This window comes from Scylla paramamosain, chromosome 11 (genome assembly GCF_035594125.1).
Source record: "Scylla paramamosain isolate STU-SP2022 chromosome 11, ASM3559412v1, whole genome shotgun sequence".
Taxonomy (NCBI): Eukaryota; Metazoa; Arthropoda; class Malacostraca; order Decapoda; family Portunidae; genus Scylla; species Scylla paramamosain.
The window spans coordinates 26616312-26634372 of record NC_087161.1 but is presented as its reverse complement, the minus strand read 5'-3'; the positions used below and the strand labels follow the sequence as shown (position 1 = coordinate 26634372).

The following is an 18061-nucleotide window of genomic DNA, read 5'->3' as shown; positions in this document are numbered from 1 at the left end:
TAAAAGTTCCACTATAATGCCAAACCTCTAAAATCACATAACTCATTTATGTCCCACCTGTAAGTGATGAAAACTGTACATGACTAAACTGTCAATATTTGTAGAATCATAATATATGTTACATGACTACTACTACAATGAATTATGATAACAGACTCATTACTCACTCTAAAGCAGTGACGATAATCTTAGATGCCTTGTGAGCCACTGCACGTTCTCCAAGCAGGAGGCAACTGCGCACGAGACCAGAGAGATGCAGCTGGAGCATTGTGATAATGGGGACACTCAGAGTGCGGTCATCCACTGCAAAAATCAACAACATTGAACAGTTTCTAACATTGTAATCACCCACAAGCAGAATCAACAAGAAATTTATTCTTTATTATATAAGAAAGTGGTGACAGTAAGACTGATGATAAAAAATTATACTGTAATTAAATGTTACTAAAACTAAGGAATTATACATCTAAAAGATTCAAATCGGAACTCTGATATTCACTGATCTCTTGATTCATAATTTTCAGATGTCAACCACACCCTCAAAGAAGCCAAACTTCCACATTAATCTTTTGCATCTCTTGTCATTTTTCATAAATCTATACCTCTCTATGTTGCTCAATGCAAGAGACTTAAGCCAATATTTATTTAAGTCCAGTTCAAGAATATAAAGTGAGTCACTGTACAACAATGTAATGTTTCTTGATCATAAATCCAAAAAAATCAAAGCTATCTCTGAAGCAATTCTTCACCTGCAGCAGTGTGTATTGAGATGAGCCATAAAAAGAGGTCAAGAGCTCGGTGGCGGAGGTGGTCAGACGAAACATCACTGATGGTTGCCTCCAACAGAGACTTATGGAAGCCTTCATTCTCAACCAATGACAACCTTTGTAGTCTGCAAGAGTTGGATGATTCAGTTTAGAAGTGATATTCTTAATACATCATCTGTATTTATAATGTCAACCACTTTTATTTTTCTCTTTTGCCCTTTACTTCCACAATATTTCAGCCTATACTATCCAAAATGGTCTACCTTGCCCCTCCCATCTGCCTGCGCAAACTCACCTCTCATGAGGGATGGAGGTCCTGGTACAGCAACGCACTGTGACGGACAGCTCCTGAATAACATCACAGCCGCGCACCACCTCCACCCGCTTGCTGGAGGAGGTGGCAGCAAGGCGATCAAGAAAGGTGGAAGATATTGGTGGCATGTACTGTGACACCAGGTCGAGATCATTGTTCTTCTGTACTTCCTATAAAAAGAAAATAGGTGACACCAACATAAAAGCCAACACAAAACCCTTTTCATTCACATTCATCTTACTGCATTTTGTTATTTTATCTTTATCTTGTGCTACATATATTTTGATCTCCCTGAATGTACACATGGAGATACACATTCACATACCCATACTCATACAAATGTGCAAACATACATTTGATATGGTAGTGTCACATTCAATACAATAATCAAATAGCAAAATAATAGTGTTGCTTTATGAAATCTATCACTCAAGTTTCTTCTATACCTACATATACTAACATCAGGGGTTTAGCCTACATGCTGCTTGAGATCCAAGATTTTGAATGTGTACTGCCCCTTTATATATCACACTACATGATGCAAATTCACTGTTAATGATTGCTTTCTCTCTCTCTCTCTCTCTCTCTCTCTCTCTCTCTCTCTCCTTACTCCACCTGTTGTTGCTGCTGCTGTTGCTGTGTCTGTGACTGTTGCTGTTGCTGTTGCTGTTGCTGCTGCTGCTGTGTAAGCTTTGGTGGCAAGGCTTTGATGTGGATGAGGTAGGTGCGAGTGCGACAAGCCAGTAGGGCTGGAGAGGTGAGGGTGACATTGGCTGCTTGTCCAGACAAGTCAACACAACGGTTCACAGTGACTGGTCCACACAGAATTTCAGCATTGTGACTCAGCTGAAACTCTCGGGTTAGAACAGGATTCTCTGGGTACTCTGGCCATGGAGAAAAAGAAAAGATGCAATAAAGTTAAGTTCAGAAGAAAGAGTTATGTATATGCTTGGCCTAACTCTGCTACAGAATTAATTTTTGTATCATTAACCTCAAAATTATGGTGGAATATTTCAAGAGGTACATCAGCTGCCTATGATAAGACTTATTCTCTCATAATCCTAGCAGGACTTTAAAACCCTGAATATTTGGCCAGGTATAAATTTATATTATGTGGTACAGGTTAGTGCCTGGCTCATACATTCAAGATCCCAGGTTCAAATCTCCAGCAGGGTAGTCTATTGTCTCCTTTCACTCTGCAGTCTTGTTTATCTAGCAGACAATAAGTGTGGCACATAAGCTGAAGTGTGTGTGTGTGTGTGTGTGTGTGTGTGTGTGTGTGTGTGTGTGTGTGTGTTTGCACTTTTGTGAGACTAGAAAATAGTCTGCACCACATCCTGAGAAATAAACTATCAACTTATATTAAACATAATAAAAATGGAATCTTTTATTACCAGATGCATCATCAGGTATATTGGAAGATGTGGAGGGCCCCTGCATGGAGGACTGAGAAGAGATGGAGGGCTGGGAGGATGTGAAGGTAGATGGACCTTGTGAAGAAGTGGAGGGGCCCTGGGTGGAGGAAGTGGAGGGACCCTGGGAATGTGTGGGGGAGGAAGAACCCACACTGCTCCCAGTGCTGCCCTGCTGTGGAGTTTGGTGCCTCCGTGGGGTGGCAAGATTTTGCCTCAGCAATGTCACCTTAGGAAAAATGAAAAACTGTGTTACAACATCATTAAAAACAAATGCTGTAATGTAATAATGTAAATCCAACAATCAAAATTAAATCAGCTGGCAATTTGCCACCATGTACATGTATTCCCACTTCATCATCACTAATCTTTGCTTTCATCTCTTATTAAACCATTTATATAAAAGTTAAATAGCTGTAGGGACATCACACACTACCTAACTTTTTTCTTTTCCTTTTTATATAGATGCAAAAATTTGCACATCATTCACCTTCAATTCTACATTGCCATATAATGAATTTTGTTTTACCTTTCCTCCTGGACCATGAATGTAACATTAGCTTTTTTGTGTTGCCATCTCTAATAGAAAAATTTGATCACCATCTTACCTGCTATCTCCTGATCCTCTCAAGTTCTCAAGAGGTCTTTTTCCTTATTTCAAAGATTTACTTCACCCTCATTTTGAACTCTAGATGTTCCCTTTCCTTACAATTATTTGCAAAGGCACACTTCTTCCTAGTCTTTTGGTGTTAGCATCTCTCTTTTTCTTGTTTGCGTCAATATACCAATTAATTCACTGCACTACATTATGAGCACGCACGCACGCACGCACGCACGCACGCACGCACACACACACACACACACACACATATATAAATATATATATATATATATATATATATATATATATATATATATATATATATATATATATATATATATATATATATATATATATAAGGAATATATTGGATTATGGTGTTTTACCTGTAAAGTTGGTAGGGGATTGGGTGGGCCATGGACAAAATTCAGCTTGAGGTCAATGTGGCCAACCTGGACAGCTCCAGTCCCACTGGCCCCGGCTGGCAGCAGTAACTCGAACAGGTGCTCATCCCAAGTGGAGCTGAGGAAAGTAATTTTTTAGTATACCACTTATGCATATATTCAGGTAGTTTAAGTCCAATTATATTTTTTTCAATTTGCTATCAAAACATTAACTATTATGAAATCTCCACCAGTAATGTAAATTCATCAGAACCTTCCTAACCTGTCAGCTTCCAGACGCCAGGTGCGAGTGGTGTCCAGGTCATCCGGGTGTTGCTGCAGATGCTGGGGATTCCGCCTCTGCTTCTGGGCCTGTATGATCTCAGACCAACACGGCGGCACTGTAGCCACAAATCTGAAGACAACACCACAAGGTTAGAAGTAATACCAACAAATACCCCATTTCTATTCATATTTCTTGTTATGACATGAGTTATAGAAGTGAATGATAACCACTTCACACCTCACTGCTCACACACTAATCTGGTCAGGAAGCACACCTCCATGTCCTCTTTCTTAATATCAACCTCCTTATTTTTTCCTCCATTTGCTTTCAGTTTCTCATACATATAATCATAATAAAAAGACTAAATTTAACTCACTTGGGACAGCCAGTCTGGAACTGTGTAAGTAGAAGACATTTGTCTAGCACCTCTTCAGTCACACCTTGGCTCACCAAGAGTTCTCCAGCTGAAACAAACATCTCAAGTCTCATTGATCATGGAATGGAAGAAATTGAAGTTCATGTAGATTCCATGTAAGCTTACTTTTCAAAATTGACTCATGATCTTTAAAGATGAATAGAAAATACAAAAGAAAGCTTAATGATTACCAAAACAGATACAGTGCAAAGACTGATTAACTCACGTTGGAGATCAGGTTCCCGAGTGAGGGCAGGGGTTGAGGCTGAGGAAGTTGAGGCTGGCGTTGAAGTTGTTGCACCAGGGTCACTCTCCTTCCCCAGGTCAGCTTCACGGTGGACCTGGACTAGACTGACCCGGCCATCATCACAGCTAACACACAGCCTCTCCAGACCTAGGAAGAGAGAATGACAAGTACAATTTAGATGGCATATAACTTTAAAAACATTCACAAACTTGAGTTATCCTGGACTGCTGTCAAAAGTGTACTGAAAAGAGCATGGTAAGATAGAAGTAATGTAACCAAGAAATATTTGTACAGTTAAATGCAAGATGAATAATTGCAGGAAAACAGAGCAGAGCAACATAAATATGGCCTAAATCCATTACACTGCAACTCACTGCTAACACTCACTGTTACAATAAACTAGATTGTTGAAAGGTCGGCCTGCAGGTGGTGACACATGATGGAAGAACTCAAGGGTCGCCAAGGACAGGAGGCGCAGGGAGCCATCCATGGTGATGCATGCTCCTACACCACCACACAGCCCTCCTTCACACTCTCCAAACTGGGGAAAAAATAAATTTTGTGGATGAACAGGATCAAAGCAGGACAGCATTATAATGATATCATGCATACCACAAAAGGTGTCAAAATTTGTATATGTTGGAAACACTTTCTTTAAAAAGCTTTTCAAGGAAAAAACCTCAAAGAACAACATATACACACAATGAAATGGTACTTGTTGAAAATTTGAATAAAATTCTAGATATGGGTTATACCTGAAACAAATCAAGAGGAGAAAACTCAACAATCTCACCTCAGGTGGCAGTAACAGCAGTTTCAGGGGCACAAGTTCCCATGAAGTAAGTAGTTTGGTGGTGACTGGCTCTTCCTGGAGAACTACCACCTCCCCACCGCCACACACCCGATACACCATCACAGCTCCAGCCACCCCACCAGACACCATCCCTTCTGGCCCATCACTGCGGCCAAGAGACACCACCAAGTACTCTCCACAGGGGGTGGGAGCCAGCTGCAACACAGACAGCCGCAACTTGAGAGAGTCCAAGCGGTGAGGCAGTGGCAGGCACTGGATGCATTTAGGTTCTTTTTTCAGTTCTGTTTTGGTAGGTGGTTCTGGCATTGTCTGACTTTCTTTGGCTTTACTCTTTGCCAAGGAAGCTGGGCCAGCTTGGGTGGTGCCTTTGTTTTTGACGAACATGTTGGGTGGGGAGAAAAACATCTCTATATCATTGTGCAATAACAGCGGTGGGTCAGACCACAGTTTCGTCTTGGAGTGGGAAATGTTATTGGTCTGGTTGAAGGAGCCAACCTTAACAGTTGATTTTTTGTATGGGCCATGGCCACCTCCTTTGGCCACTATTCTGTTGCTAGTTGCAGGTCTCTGGACTAAAACATTCAGGTCATACACTAACAGGTATGGCACAAAGATCTGCTGGGCAAGAGTGGCGGCACCACCTGACATCCCGCCGGAGTCACTTGGTGGAGCTGACCCATATTCTGGTGGGGGTCGGTCAGGATCTCCATCCTCCCCTGCTGAAGAATCCCTTCTGGATGAGTCCAGTTTCATAATATCTAGACTCTGAGCTGGACGCTGTCCAGCCTGGTTCACATCATTAAGAGTTTGTACATCACAAGGATCAGCCCGCTCACTCCCACATGTCCCAAAGAGTTCATAGCGGCGCAAGCCAGCACCAACTACCAGGCACGACCGTGCAGCTGATGCCTGGCCTACAGCTGCTCCCTTCAGGCGCTGGGCCACTTCACTGGGGTCAGCAAGTACACAGAGTGAGGAGACACGCACATCATGAGATGGCCGGGGGTGTACAAACAGCTCATCTGTGGGAGAATTTGGGCATCAGCACTACATATCACCACCACTCATTCATATACACTATCACAGAAATAGTCACAGACTAGCTGATATATACTACACAGAACACATCACTTACTATGCATACATATATCTGCTTCACCAAAAAGGGAGGAAATACCTCTATAATGAGATGTGGGATTGTTTTACTGTGCTGGTCAGGTACATCAGGCATATGTAATTACTTAAGGGTGATTAATCTATGTGATAACAGAAAACAGCATCAGCAAAACTTACCCACAACTATGTCATCCAGGGGCAGCTCTACCACCTGTGAGGCTGGTGGTGGTGGTGGTGGTGGGGGTGGGGTGGACACTTGGGGACCAGAGGGAATAGCTTCAGTTGATGCATGAATAGCTGCTGAGTCAGTTTCTACAGTCAACCCAGATGAGGAAACCTCAGCATCAGTATGAGATGCCTGAGGTAAGGGTTCAGGGTTAGTGCCTCCTGCTGCTGCTGCTGCCACCTTTTGTTCTTCAGCAGCTGGCCACGCCCAGGCTTCACATGGGGCTGGGGGCTGCAGTGGCATGTCTGTGTAACCCACGGTGTCTGAGAAGTGCTTGTCTAAGATGGTGGAATCCGATGGGTCAATGGAGAAACTAACTTCCTTCTGCAAGCCCCAATGTAATTAGTAATGAGCAAATTTAAAACTTGCATAACACACTTGGGAGAGAGAGAGAGAGAGAGAGAGAGAGAGAGAGAGAGAGAGAGAGAGAGAGAGAGAGAGAGAGAGAGAGAGAGAGAGAGAGAGAGAGAGAGAGAGAGAGAAATATTAATAGATTATTTTCTTGATTTTTAGAAAGGAGTAACAAATGGGAAAAAGCAATTACAATTTAAGAAGAAAGCATCTATATTATAATTTAATAAACTCATACAAATCAGTGAAGAATGTCATGCAAAGACAAGAGGAATGGGTAGACTGAGGAATGGGAGGAAGACATGAGTATAATTATATGTGATAAATTCCTTTTATGGATTATTGTGACTTCATGGACGAATGTGAGTACCATGTTCCTGACGTAAACACACACCTTGAGCTGTTTGGACACGTTCCACACCACAATGTTGCCATGGCGTGTGGCTGAGGCAATGAACTGGTGGCTGTTGGTGTTGCTAAGGAAGGCCACTTCTTCAGCACGCTCTGAGTGGGTGAGGGCCGGGCTGGTTGCATAGGTGACTGACAGTGGCACATTGTTAGTATACTCTCCCTTCACAAACGGACAGTTGGGAGAATGTCGCTCGTGCTCTGACCTGAGGAAAGAAATTTTTTTTCTTTTTTGATAAGCATAAAAATGTGTATGATTATTTATTGGACAGCAAAGAAGAAAAGAAAAAAAATAGCAATAATAATTTGCCAATTCAACCTGGTCTTGAATTCCTTCAAGAGAGTGGTATATAGATACCTCTGGTCGAAATAGAAATACTTTTTTTGAGCTCTTTTTGGCAATGAACCACATCTTTTCTAAGTTCACCACTATTCAATACAAAACTATCACAGACATCTATGGTTTCAGCTTCTTGATCAGAGTTTACAAGAAGATATGTTCCAACTACAAGGTGAGGATCAGTGATCCTCACTGATGCAGTCCCAGTCATGTCCAGCATAAACTACCCAACCCCCAAAATTTCCTTGGCACAAATTTCACCAACACAAATATTTTCCTTATAAAATTCTTTGTTATCTAATATTTCTTAATAAAAGTTTTAACCTCTTCAAAGCACTGGTTAGAAAATAAGGACAAGTAGTGCCAGCAATGAGTAAAAACATGTATACTGCAAGTCACTGGTTTGTAAGAGGTGCTGTTGGTGCCCCTGCCAATCAACAATGGCTCATTCCTTTGTCACAATACTGGGTACATTTAATGAAGAGTTCTAGTTACAACTTTTGTAAGTTATTGGACAATTATCTAACAAGTTCAACTTACATGCATGCTATTATTACTTGTAATTTCACTTACACAAAGACAGATTACTGATAAAAAAGTCTGGTACTACAGTCCTATAGGAAAGAAGCCAGACAAGTCAAGTGTAATATATGAGTTGATTGCACAATGGCATTTACCTTGGTTAGTCAGGTATACCCATAGGAAAACCAGTAGTCTCAACTACATGCCATATCAAATAAACTGAGCGGCAGAAAAGAGCCCATTTGGCTTAGTCCATACAACTTTTTCACTCTCCCACCTATCTCAATATTTTGACAAACTGCTCACTCACTTTATAGGAGATACTCCAGCAGTACTAAAAAAACAGTAGTAATAGTACTAAAGTACATATGTGATTTATGGACTTCATTCATTCCAAAGCCTTGCCAGACTAACCACTCTGCTGGATCAGCTGGGGTCATAGATTTTTTCATCAGACAAACTCTGATCTGCTACATAATTATACACCTTCCATATTTATAGAACACCAGAAATCATAATTTTAAAAATATCTTTGAGTGAGAAAGAACTTTTCTCTTCTAAACCTTCCCTCCCTCCTTCATTCAAGGCAGCAGCTTGATATCTGCTGTAACATTTCCATAGGCAGTAGTGAAATGCAATAGTAGAGAAACATGCTGTACTTACTTTTAGTATTTTGCTTTTTTCCAAAATATATTCATGTGATCTAGTTAAAATGTATCGGTTTCAAGGAGACTGTCAGCAGATCAGAGGACTTCAGACCAGGGGGAATCTTTTTGTCATGGCTGTAATTGTGAAGGTATACAGGTGCTGCAAACCTATCACTGGCATTTCCTATTTTATCTCTGACCATTCCTTTCATGTCTCATTAACAGAAGAGGGCAGCTATAGCTTGTTCACTAAAGACGAGACCTCTCACTTTTCACATTATTTTACACGCACATGTACCTATTCAGTCTTATTTTTTTTCAATTATGAACTCAGGCCACACATAAACCATGGAGTTCCCTAGGGAGGGGAACCAAACTGGAAATGTTTGTGTCAAATCACTGTCAAGGTGATGTGATGTCCTGTTATCTCCTCCAACTTTAAATTATATTTTAAATTCTGAAATACCTGCAGTCTTAGATTTGATTTCAGTTTTCTGGAATATAACCTCACTTCCTCTAGGCCATAAATGATCTTCTTAACCTCAACCCTATTCCATTGATCATTATAAGGTCAATAATACCTTAACTCCGTCATCCCTTTCATGGATAAATTCTGTAATTCACTACTATTTTTTTATTTTCATCTTTCAATAACTTCAGCTGTTTCAAAAGCAGAGACCAGAGAATAATTTGGCCTTTCCACTTGAAATTCTTCTATACATACATTTCAGAAGGCAATAATTAAGGAGGCTTTTCTCTACATTTTTCTTAGTCTATACTGTGATTCTTTTCTCAGATATGAAAGTTCTAAAGTTGCTAGGTGTAGACACTTAAGAGTGCAAGAGAGAGAGAAGTAAACTTCTGTAGTGCAGCATGCCAGTATCTGTATGCTGCACACAACTACAACTACAACTGACTTTGCAGCCAAGAAAGCAAATGTGCCAGTGTAATTTTTCACCATATTACATACAATATCACCTCTGTATGCGTGCCATGCTAATTCGCTCGCGTGGGTGTCTTGTGCAGGAGTAAGTGGAGAGGCCACAGCAGTACGGCAATGATGTGGATGAGTTGCAATCACTTGACATTGTTCCTGTCTGGACAAGAGAAAGTGGATGACTGCACATGTCAGCCTGTAGTTGTCTCAATACTTCGTTTCACCAGACAATCTGGTCATAGTATTCAAACTTGCAGCAGGAACACGCAATCCTGGATCCTACCAGACTAGTGGTACTTGCCATCATGCCATAATGTGGAGGATGAAATTCCAAGAATATCAAAGATACCACTGATGCCTGTCAGCATACTGATGGACAAAAACAATGCAAGCAATGTGTGCATCTACCAGGACAGCAGCCACTCAGGATGTCCTGGTTCAGCCTCTTGTTCCCAAGCACACAAATTAGAACCTGTAGCTTTTCAGTTACAAAATTTTAAAAAATCCATATAATGGAAATTTAATGATTTGAGGATTAATTGTTAATCCATGGCCTTGATAATGAAGCAGTGTTGTTCAAGCCACCTCTGTAAGGAGACATTCACCTATTGTTCTCACTTCCAACTTTGTTTCTTTGAGTCCATCATCCTTCACAAACTTCAGAAATTTTTCCATTTCCTCTTCACTCTCATTCTCTGGCATAAAAAAGTGATAAATATGTTCTCATTAAATACTTTAATCTCTAACCAAATCAACCTCATATTTATCTTGATTTTCCATCCCTAAGCCAACACTCACAATTGAGTACAGCACCCTTTAAATATATAAATATACATTACCATTCCACTGAGTCACTTAAGAGTCAGTGTCATACTTGTAATATTTCTGACTTCAACCATGGCTTTTTCCTTTCTTTCTTTCTTTTTTTTTTTTACATTATTGATAAGCATATGGCCTATGAATTTGGACATGCTTTATACACTAAGTTGCTGAAAGTATTAACTTAGGGGAAACAAAGACAAGAGTGAGATTAGTAAGCAAGTCAGGAAACTGTTGAACAGAGACCTACTCACCATGGTTCATCTGTTGGCTCCCAGTACACCAAACACACACTGCAGATGAAGCACATGGCCCGATCATCATCAGCAGCAATGGGTTGGTGGAAGAAGCCAGCTTGAGCCATTTGCTCAGGCAGAGCCCATCTGGAATTACCAAAATTGTGTATCAAAACACCCATCATCTCCATGAAAAGGAAAGCTGTAACAAGGCCCCTATACACATACACGCATGGTCTTATATAAATTCAATACATAATTCTGAAAGATTAAAGACATTTCAATGAATACTATGCAAGATACACTAATAAACATTTTTATTAACTTGTACTAAATCTATAATCTTACTTGTAATTCATATGTGGCCATTTTATGAATGTAGCAAGTCTGGCAGCCTCACTACACATGGCCTCCCTGTCAGGGGGGCCAGCACCAGGAGGTCCTTGCCCTGTGTCAGGGGTTGGGGGAGGTAAGAGGTGGCCCAGACGCTGGATAAGGGCTGAGGCAATGGACAGGGCCGGGATGTAGCGTGACACTCTCTTGAGTTCAATAACAAGGCCAAGGCACACACTGCGAAGCACACCCAGGGGCAGCTCTAGCCTGAGGGTGCTCCACTGTAAAAACAAATAAAATTATGCTGACATTCTCTCTCTCTCTCTCTCTCTCCAGTACAGACACACACTACAGCTTGGTGATACACTGTCTGTATTAGTTATCACACTCAATTCATTTATAAAGTGTTCAGGGTCCAAACTGTTACCTTGGCATAGACAGTAATGGTCTGTCTCTTTTCACATTGTAGCCAAATCTAACCTAGCAATAAATAATTATTAAGTGTAAGGAAAGGATGCCAGTTTGAATTCTGGGCTAGGAGGAGACAATTTAGCCTTGCCTCCTTTCACACTGCATGCCTCATAATCCAATACCTCAAGCCAGCATGGAATGCTATCTAAATTTATCACCTTTAACAATAAGAGAACCTTTGTCTTGCTGTGGACCCAAATACTAGGTATATAATGATCATGATGAAGCTAGCATAAATCCAATGTCAACAGTTTGCGGGAATTTGGGAGTGAAAAGCCAGAGATGTTACCATTCAAAGGGTGTGCATGTGCACCTGACCTGGTCTATGCTACACCACAGAAGACTGTACACATATAAGACATTTAACCATAAGAAGAAAGAAAGAAATTAATTTAAAAATAATCACAGGTGATATGTTGCTTAGCATGTTTGTATTACCATCCATAATTTATCATCATTTTGAAAGACACCATATGCATGCATGGGCCTCGTTCACCTAATGATGACTCATCAAGCTGCACACTCATTAGTATCCTCCATGCACAGAAACATCACATGAAAAAATAAACTAGGGCTTAATCACTTCTGAGTCATCTCTGCCAGCTTTTCTTACCCCTCCAGCTGGTAACTCTGTACAGGGGTCTTATCCATCCAATGTATCCCATGTATGGGGGGGAAGGTTCTACTCCTTTAGACAGGGTGGAATCAAAAGCTTTTTGTCTTATCAACTCCTCTCCTCTAAATGACTGTCTTCAGCCTCTTTCTCATCACCACAATGTTGCATTTCTTGGTATCTTCTACCACTATTTTCATGCTAGCTGTTCTTCTGATCTTGCTAACTGCATGCCTGCTCTCCTCACATCCCCCATGGCCTCTTTGCACAAGACTTTCTTCATTCTCTTATCCCTATTCTGTCCACCTCATTCATCCCTTTCTCTGGTAAACCCTGGAACTCCCTACCTGCTTCTGTATTTCTTCCTTCCTATGACAGAACTCTTTCAAGAGGGTGGTTTCAAGACACTTATCCTATAATTTTTTTTACTACAGCTTTTGACTCTTTTTAGGGACTGGCATCTCGGTGGGTCTTTTTTTCAATTACAGTTTTGTTGCCCTTAGCCAGTGCCCCTCCTACATAAAAAAATAAAAAATAAATAAAAAAAATAAAATAATAATAATAATAATAATAATAATAATAATAATAATAACAATAATAATAATAATAATAATAATAATAATATAAAACAAATTAAACTTGCTTTCTTATTCCATTCAATGTGATGAAATTAAGGTAAAAAATTAATAACACTATTTCTTATCCTCTTAGAACTAGCTAACAATAATCTATATTCAAAACAGATTCCATTATGTCATGTTACCTTGGCCAACTTAGGATTGGTACGGGACTGTGCCTGATGAGCCGCTATGCCCTGCGCCAGCACTTCCCTCACTTCAGCTGCATGCTCCAGATTGCTCATTTCCCCAAAGGCTAAGGTATGCTGCAGCTGGATACCCTGTAGATAATTAAACCTCTACTTACACACACAAACTTGACAGTTTATCTGTTTTATTTAGGATATAAACATTTATTTATTTATTATCAAACCATTCTCCTTTCTTAAATAAGAATAAAATGATCAAATATTCCCTTTTATCATCATAATTTCAATATAATCATATTTTTGTTCTGCTGAGTTTACCTGTTCTCCTCCCTAAATGTAGCACAATCTTCCAAATGAATGCTTACCTACTTGTACCTTCAGCCTTCAATGCCAGCCTTACCTCTGACAGTAGCATCTCCACTGTGACGGTCTCTTCTGGGGCAGACACAGGACCCTGGAGGACAGTGGCAAGCAAGAGCACACCATGATGGTCCCGGCGCATGCCCACTGTTCGGCCACCGCATACCACCACACTTTTGCTTTCTCCATGATACACACACACCACCCCCCCACGCATACAGCCATCTCCTGCAATGTATTCAACTGTCAAATATTTGTATATAACATAAAGAGTACTATACAAAGGAAATCAGAAAGGTATATCAATGCAAATAATCTAAACTGCTGTGGATAAGATGCATTTTTCCAGTAAAAAAAACAGAAAGAAAAAAAAACTTGCATATAATGTGGCCATATCATTGAATAAGAGGTTGGGCACAGAATGCAAGTGATGCATGGCTGAGAAGGTCTGGGATGATCAGTGTTGACCAGCAATCCACTGAGCACAAAAACTGACATTGATAACATTTACAGAAATGTGTAATCACTCAAAAGAAGCTGACACTAATGTAGAGGTATTACTGAAAGAAAAGTTGGATACCAAATGCAAAAGTGGCAAAACAGGGGCTGCACCTTCAGCCTTCACTGTGTTGTGACAGTCGAGCTGGTAAATAAGTTGTGTGTTTATAAAGAAATGCAACTGTGAAAATTTGTAATAAATTGTCCTGCACTGACCAGACCTGATCACATCACTGTCTGATCTCACCTCTGGTGTTTAGTCACCATTTCTAAAGCAGACTAATGTGTACCATACCTTTTTCTTCCCAGCAAACACTGAATCACTTTTATAATGATCTATAAGAATCTACAATTTTTCTCTTTAAGATTTGTGGGAAAAGAAATCAAAATAAGATACAGGCAGAAATTTCACACCTTACAGAGGACTAAGTAACTCAGCTTTTATTTATAGTAATATAAAACCTTACTGGACTTGGTACTGTAAAATACCTACAACATTTAGACTAAGCTAAATTTCATGGATAATAAAATATTTAGTTTTTTAAATTAAACTCATTACTGAGAAAACAGAATATCAATTCATGGGGCATCCTGCAATAAAATATGAATAATTTGGTTACTGTAAATAACTAGAAAAATTTTCTAGTGTATGACCCACAAGGAAGAAAGAAGCAACAAATTTATGATGAGAAACATTACCAACCAAGAAACCCAACATCCCAAAGACACAACAAGTAATTTACCATGAAACAAGGCTGTGGTCAAATGCAGTTTTTTGAATAGAGCAATAGATCAGTGGAATGCATTACCAGAGGAAGTGATATGTGCAAAACAGTATACACAGAGTTACGTAGAAAAAAATATGATACTGGCATGACTAGCTTGATTTAATGAATGAAAATGCATAATTATGTCATTGTACATAAGGAATAAAAACACAATTAACAACAAATAGACAATATAAACTACAAAAATGGCTTATACGTAAAATTAAAGGCATAATTTCATACATACACATGCTTCACTACAAATTATACCAATGTGCAATGTGACAAGTGAGATGCCTTCTGGATACAGCAGACGCTGTCATAGCAATGGCCCGAACCACAAATCCCTCACATTAGAAAGAGAACATTATTCAACATAGTTAACAACATCCAGTGCAGACACTTAGCCTCTGCATGAGCCTGTGGCCTTAGCTCACTGGCAGTGATTTATTTATTTTTTTTCCACAATAATACCTAATGGTTTTTGTAAACTATTTTCTCTAGTTATATATTTTCAATATTCTCTACCTATACATTTTCTATAAAGCTACATACTGTACAAAACACTACTTATTCTTAAAATGTAAGCAGTCATTTTGTAAAGGGTTTTCCAAAATGGTAAACAAAGTAAAAATGACAGTTACTGGAAAATATTGTTTTATAAAAGCATGTAAGGCACACCCAAGATAACAGCTAACAGATGGCAGCCACAAGTGAGAACAGAATGCCTCTTATCTCTCCATGCATCTAAGCCTTGAAGGCAGCAAATCTACACTGACCGATGCCATCTGAATATCATTACAGGATTTCACTTGTGTCACTCAGGCACACAAAATTATGACTTTCTCGTAATTAACATTACACAATTGTTATAAAAATTATCACCATCACAGTTAGGAGGTTATACAAGACAATTATGTCTGATTCATTTAGAAAATTAAGCAACAACCAATAATGTTCATAATAAAAAGTATGCAATGTCACAAAAAAATTAAATAAATAAATAAATAAATATAAATAAATAAATAAATAAATAAATAAATAAACAAATAAATAAACAAATAGGTTCAGCTATCAGAGCAAAACGAGTGTACCAATTCACTACATTTGCCCCAGTCTGTCCACACTGCCAACAATTACAACTTAACAAATGTTAACACTATTCTGCAGAAGACATGTACCATTAACCTTCACTACTTAACACAAAAATAACCAATAATGACAGGAAAAGTATTTCAACCACGGATATATCTTTTCCCCTTCCCTTCAAGGAAAACCATCCCTGATGACAGACAAACACATAATTTCTTAGAGTTGTATACACAAAACCACACAAGCCTCACAAAGCCCACCACTGTGCATTTTCTCCCTATGACACGCAAACCTAAACCCCACGGCGCCCATCTAGTGTGATAAACGGGTGCCACCAGTGGAAGGCAAGGCTGATAATAGTTAGTTAAGCAGGTAATGGGAGCGAGATTAAACTGATAGAGGATTGTATGGTAGTCTGTCAGAGGTAGGCGGTTCCACATTCCCATCCCTTACCCATACCACTCCCTCCCTTCCCACAAGCCCCTCCCTGTCACTCTGGCGAGGTACAACATTACAGTGATCTCTTACCATGAACAGGGACGTCTGAAAGCTTGAGGCAAGAGTGAGGGTCGAACACGCGCACTCGGCCCTCTCTTGTGGTCACTAAGAACACGTTGAGCGCCTGGTGGAAGCTCAAGCTCTCTATACTGTCTCCCAGCTCAATAGTCCCGTCCTCCTCCACGTTCAGGCTGGACAGGGACATCTTCCACCGCTCATGTAGTGGGTGGTGGCCCTGTGGTGTGGTCGTTGGTGGTGGTAGTGGTCGTGTTCTGTCACCACCGTGTTATAAGGGGAGGAGGGAGTGCTGTGGCGATGCTCAGGTTGTGGTGGAACAGCTGTGTTGGCTGGATCCTCCTTCATATGCACTCCAACACCACCTGTCCCGATCGCTTCGTCTCCTCGGTTCCTCCTCCCCTTTCTGTGGCTCGCTCTCGAAAATAACTCTCCTCGCTGCTGCAAGGCTGTGTATGTGCGCGTGTGAGGTGTGATTTCTTTCCTGCTTTGGGAGGTTGCACCACCATTACTCAGTCACTCGTGTTTTTTTTTGTTTTTTTTTTCTTCTATATTTTTTTCCCCCTTCCCGTAAAGTGTTTCAGTCCGGTGCCACCTGTATAACGGTTTGTAGGTAATAAAGTTAATTATGATAGAGGTGGGGAATTGCGTTCAGTCGTCACAGTTCCGCGATGCAGTTATCAGCACGAAATTTTGTGTGCTGGGAAGGAAAAAAAGAAAAAAATGCATTGAAGTTTACTGACGAATATTGTGGCTGTTTTTCTCTCTCTCTCTCTCTCTCTCTCTCTCTCTCTCTCTCTCTCTCTCTCTCTCTCTCTCTCTCTCTCTCTCTCTCATTTATGATACAGTTAAAAAATGTATATGTTTTCTTTAATGTATCTTCCTAGTTTTCTTTATTTAACATACTAATTTACTATCACCGGATTCACACACACACACACACACACACACACACAGAATGAATCAATCACATTAAATAGTGTGGCCTTGGAGATGCATATACGTTTTGATCATTCTTTTATGGAATGAAGAAGACAAAATGTATGTGATATGGGTGTTAATGCTCCACGTTTTAGAAACTGTTTATCTAAAGGGAGACTGAGGAAAAGATAGTTCTACAAAGGTTTCTTATTGAGTACACTTGCTTTGTCTAGCTGTATGCTCTGCCATCATAATTATTACATGCATGTCAGTTTTAGATAAAAATACATAATTAACACCCCTAAACGCGGAATGGTTGAGAACTCTTACTCAATATAGCGAAACAGCTCCGCCTTCATCAAAAGATAAAAAAAAAAAAAAAAAAAAAACTATGGGAAAGTGTCAAAGAACAGGTTCATGGAGTGGGTTTTACAGTATGAAAAGTTGCAATTACTATTGTTGTTGTTACTATATATATATATATATATATATATATATATATATATATATATATATATATATATATATATATATATATATATATATATATATATATATATATATATAATTTTTTTATTATTATTATATTTTTTTTTTTAATGATCACATTACATCCCACTAGAAGGCACTCTGTAAACCAGGCTGTGCTGATGTGGCACTGCTGCTAGGTTGGGTATGGCAAGTTAAGGGTATGCTAGGGTTCGAGCGCAGTGAATCCTTTTGGGGAAGAACTTTGCCCTATAGATATGTATTTAAAAATGTCTCATGTTTACGGAGGTCGATCAGTTGTTTCTGAGCCTCTACTTTGCGATAAAATATGTATCACCAAACTACTAATTTAATTTAGTTTAGTTACAGTGTCATCAGTGTGATGAAAAAGAAAATGT

General features: G+C 39.6%; 1 protein-coding gene across 6 annotated transcripts in view; it reads right to left on the bottom strand.

Moving 5' to 3' along the window:
* LOC135105133 (baculoviral IAP repeat-containing protein 6-like) overlaps positions 1 to 16668 on the bottom strand; it is a 53394-nt gene extending 36726 nt beyond the window's left edge. For 4 of the 6 annotated variants that reach the window (XM_064013162.1, XM_064013163.1, XM_064013164.1 and 1 more), the window contains exons 1-18: positions 16269 to 16667; positions 13424 to 13611; positions 13021 to 13155; positions 11189 to 11454; positions 10859 to 10987; positions 7326 to 7545; positions 6532 to 6904; positions 5218 to 6260; positions 4812 to 4965; positions 4404 to 4571; positions 4139 to 4226; positions 3760 to 3891; positions 3480 to 3615; positions 2475 to 2721; positions 1696 to 1964; positions 1063 to 1250; positions 750 to 892; positions 168 to 303 (exon numbers count right to left, since the gene is read on the bottom strand). In XM_064013162.1, the coding sequence (XP_063869232.1) occupies positions 168 to 303; positions 750 to 892; positions 1063 to 1250; positions 1696 to 1964; positions 2475 to 2721; positions 3480 to 3615; positions 3760 to 3891; positions 4139 to 4226; positions 4404 to 4571; positions 4812 to 4965; positions 5218 to 6260; positions 6532 to 6904; positions 7326 to 7545; positions 10859 to 10987; positions 11189 to 11454; positions 13021 to 13155; positions 13424 to 13611; positions 16269 to 16443 (4190 nt within the window). In that variant the 5' untranslated portion in view covers positions 16444 to 16667. Of the gene's footprint in view, positions 1 to 167; positions 304 to 749; positions 893 to 1062; positions 1251 to 1695; positions 1965 to 2474; positions 2722 to 3479; positions 3616 to 3759; positions 3892 to 4138; positions 4227 to 4403; positions 4572 to 4811; positions 4966 to 5217; positions 6261 to 6531; positions 6905 to 7325; positions 7546 to 10858; positions 10988 to 11188; positions 11455 to 13020; positions 13156 to 13423; positions 13612 to 16268 lie in introns of all 6 variants that reach the window. The other 2 variants (XM_064013165.1, XM_064013166.1) reach the window with 1 other exon arrangement.
* Between the last annotated feature and the right edge of the window lie 1393 nt (positions 16669 to 18061).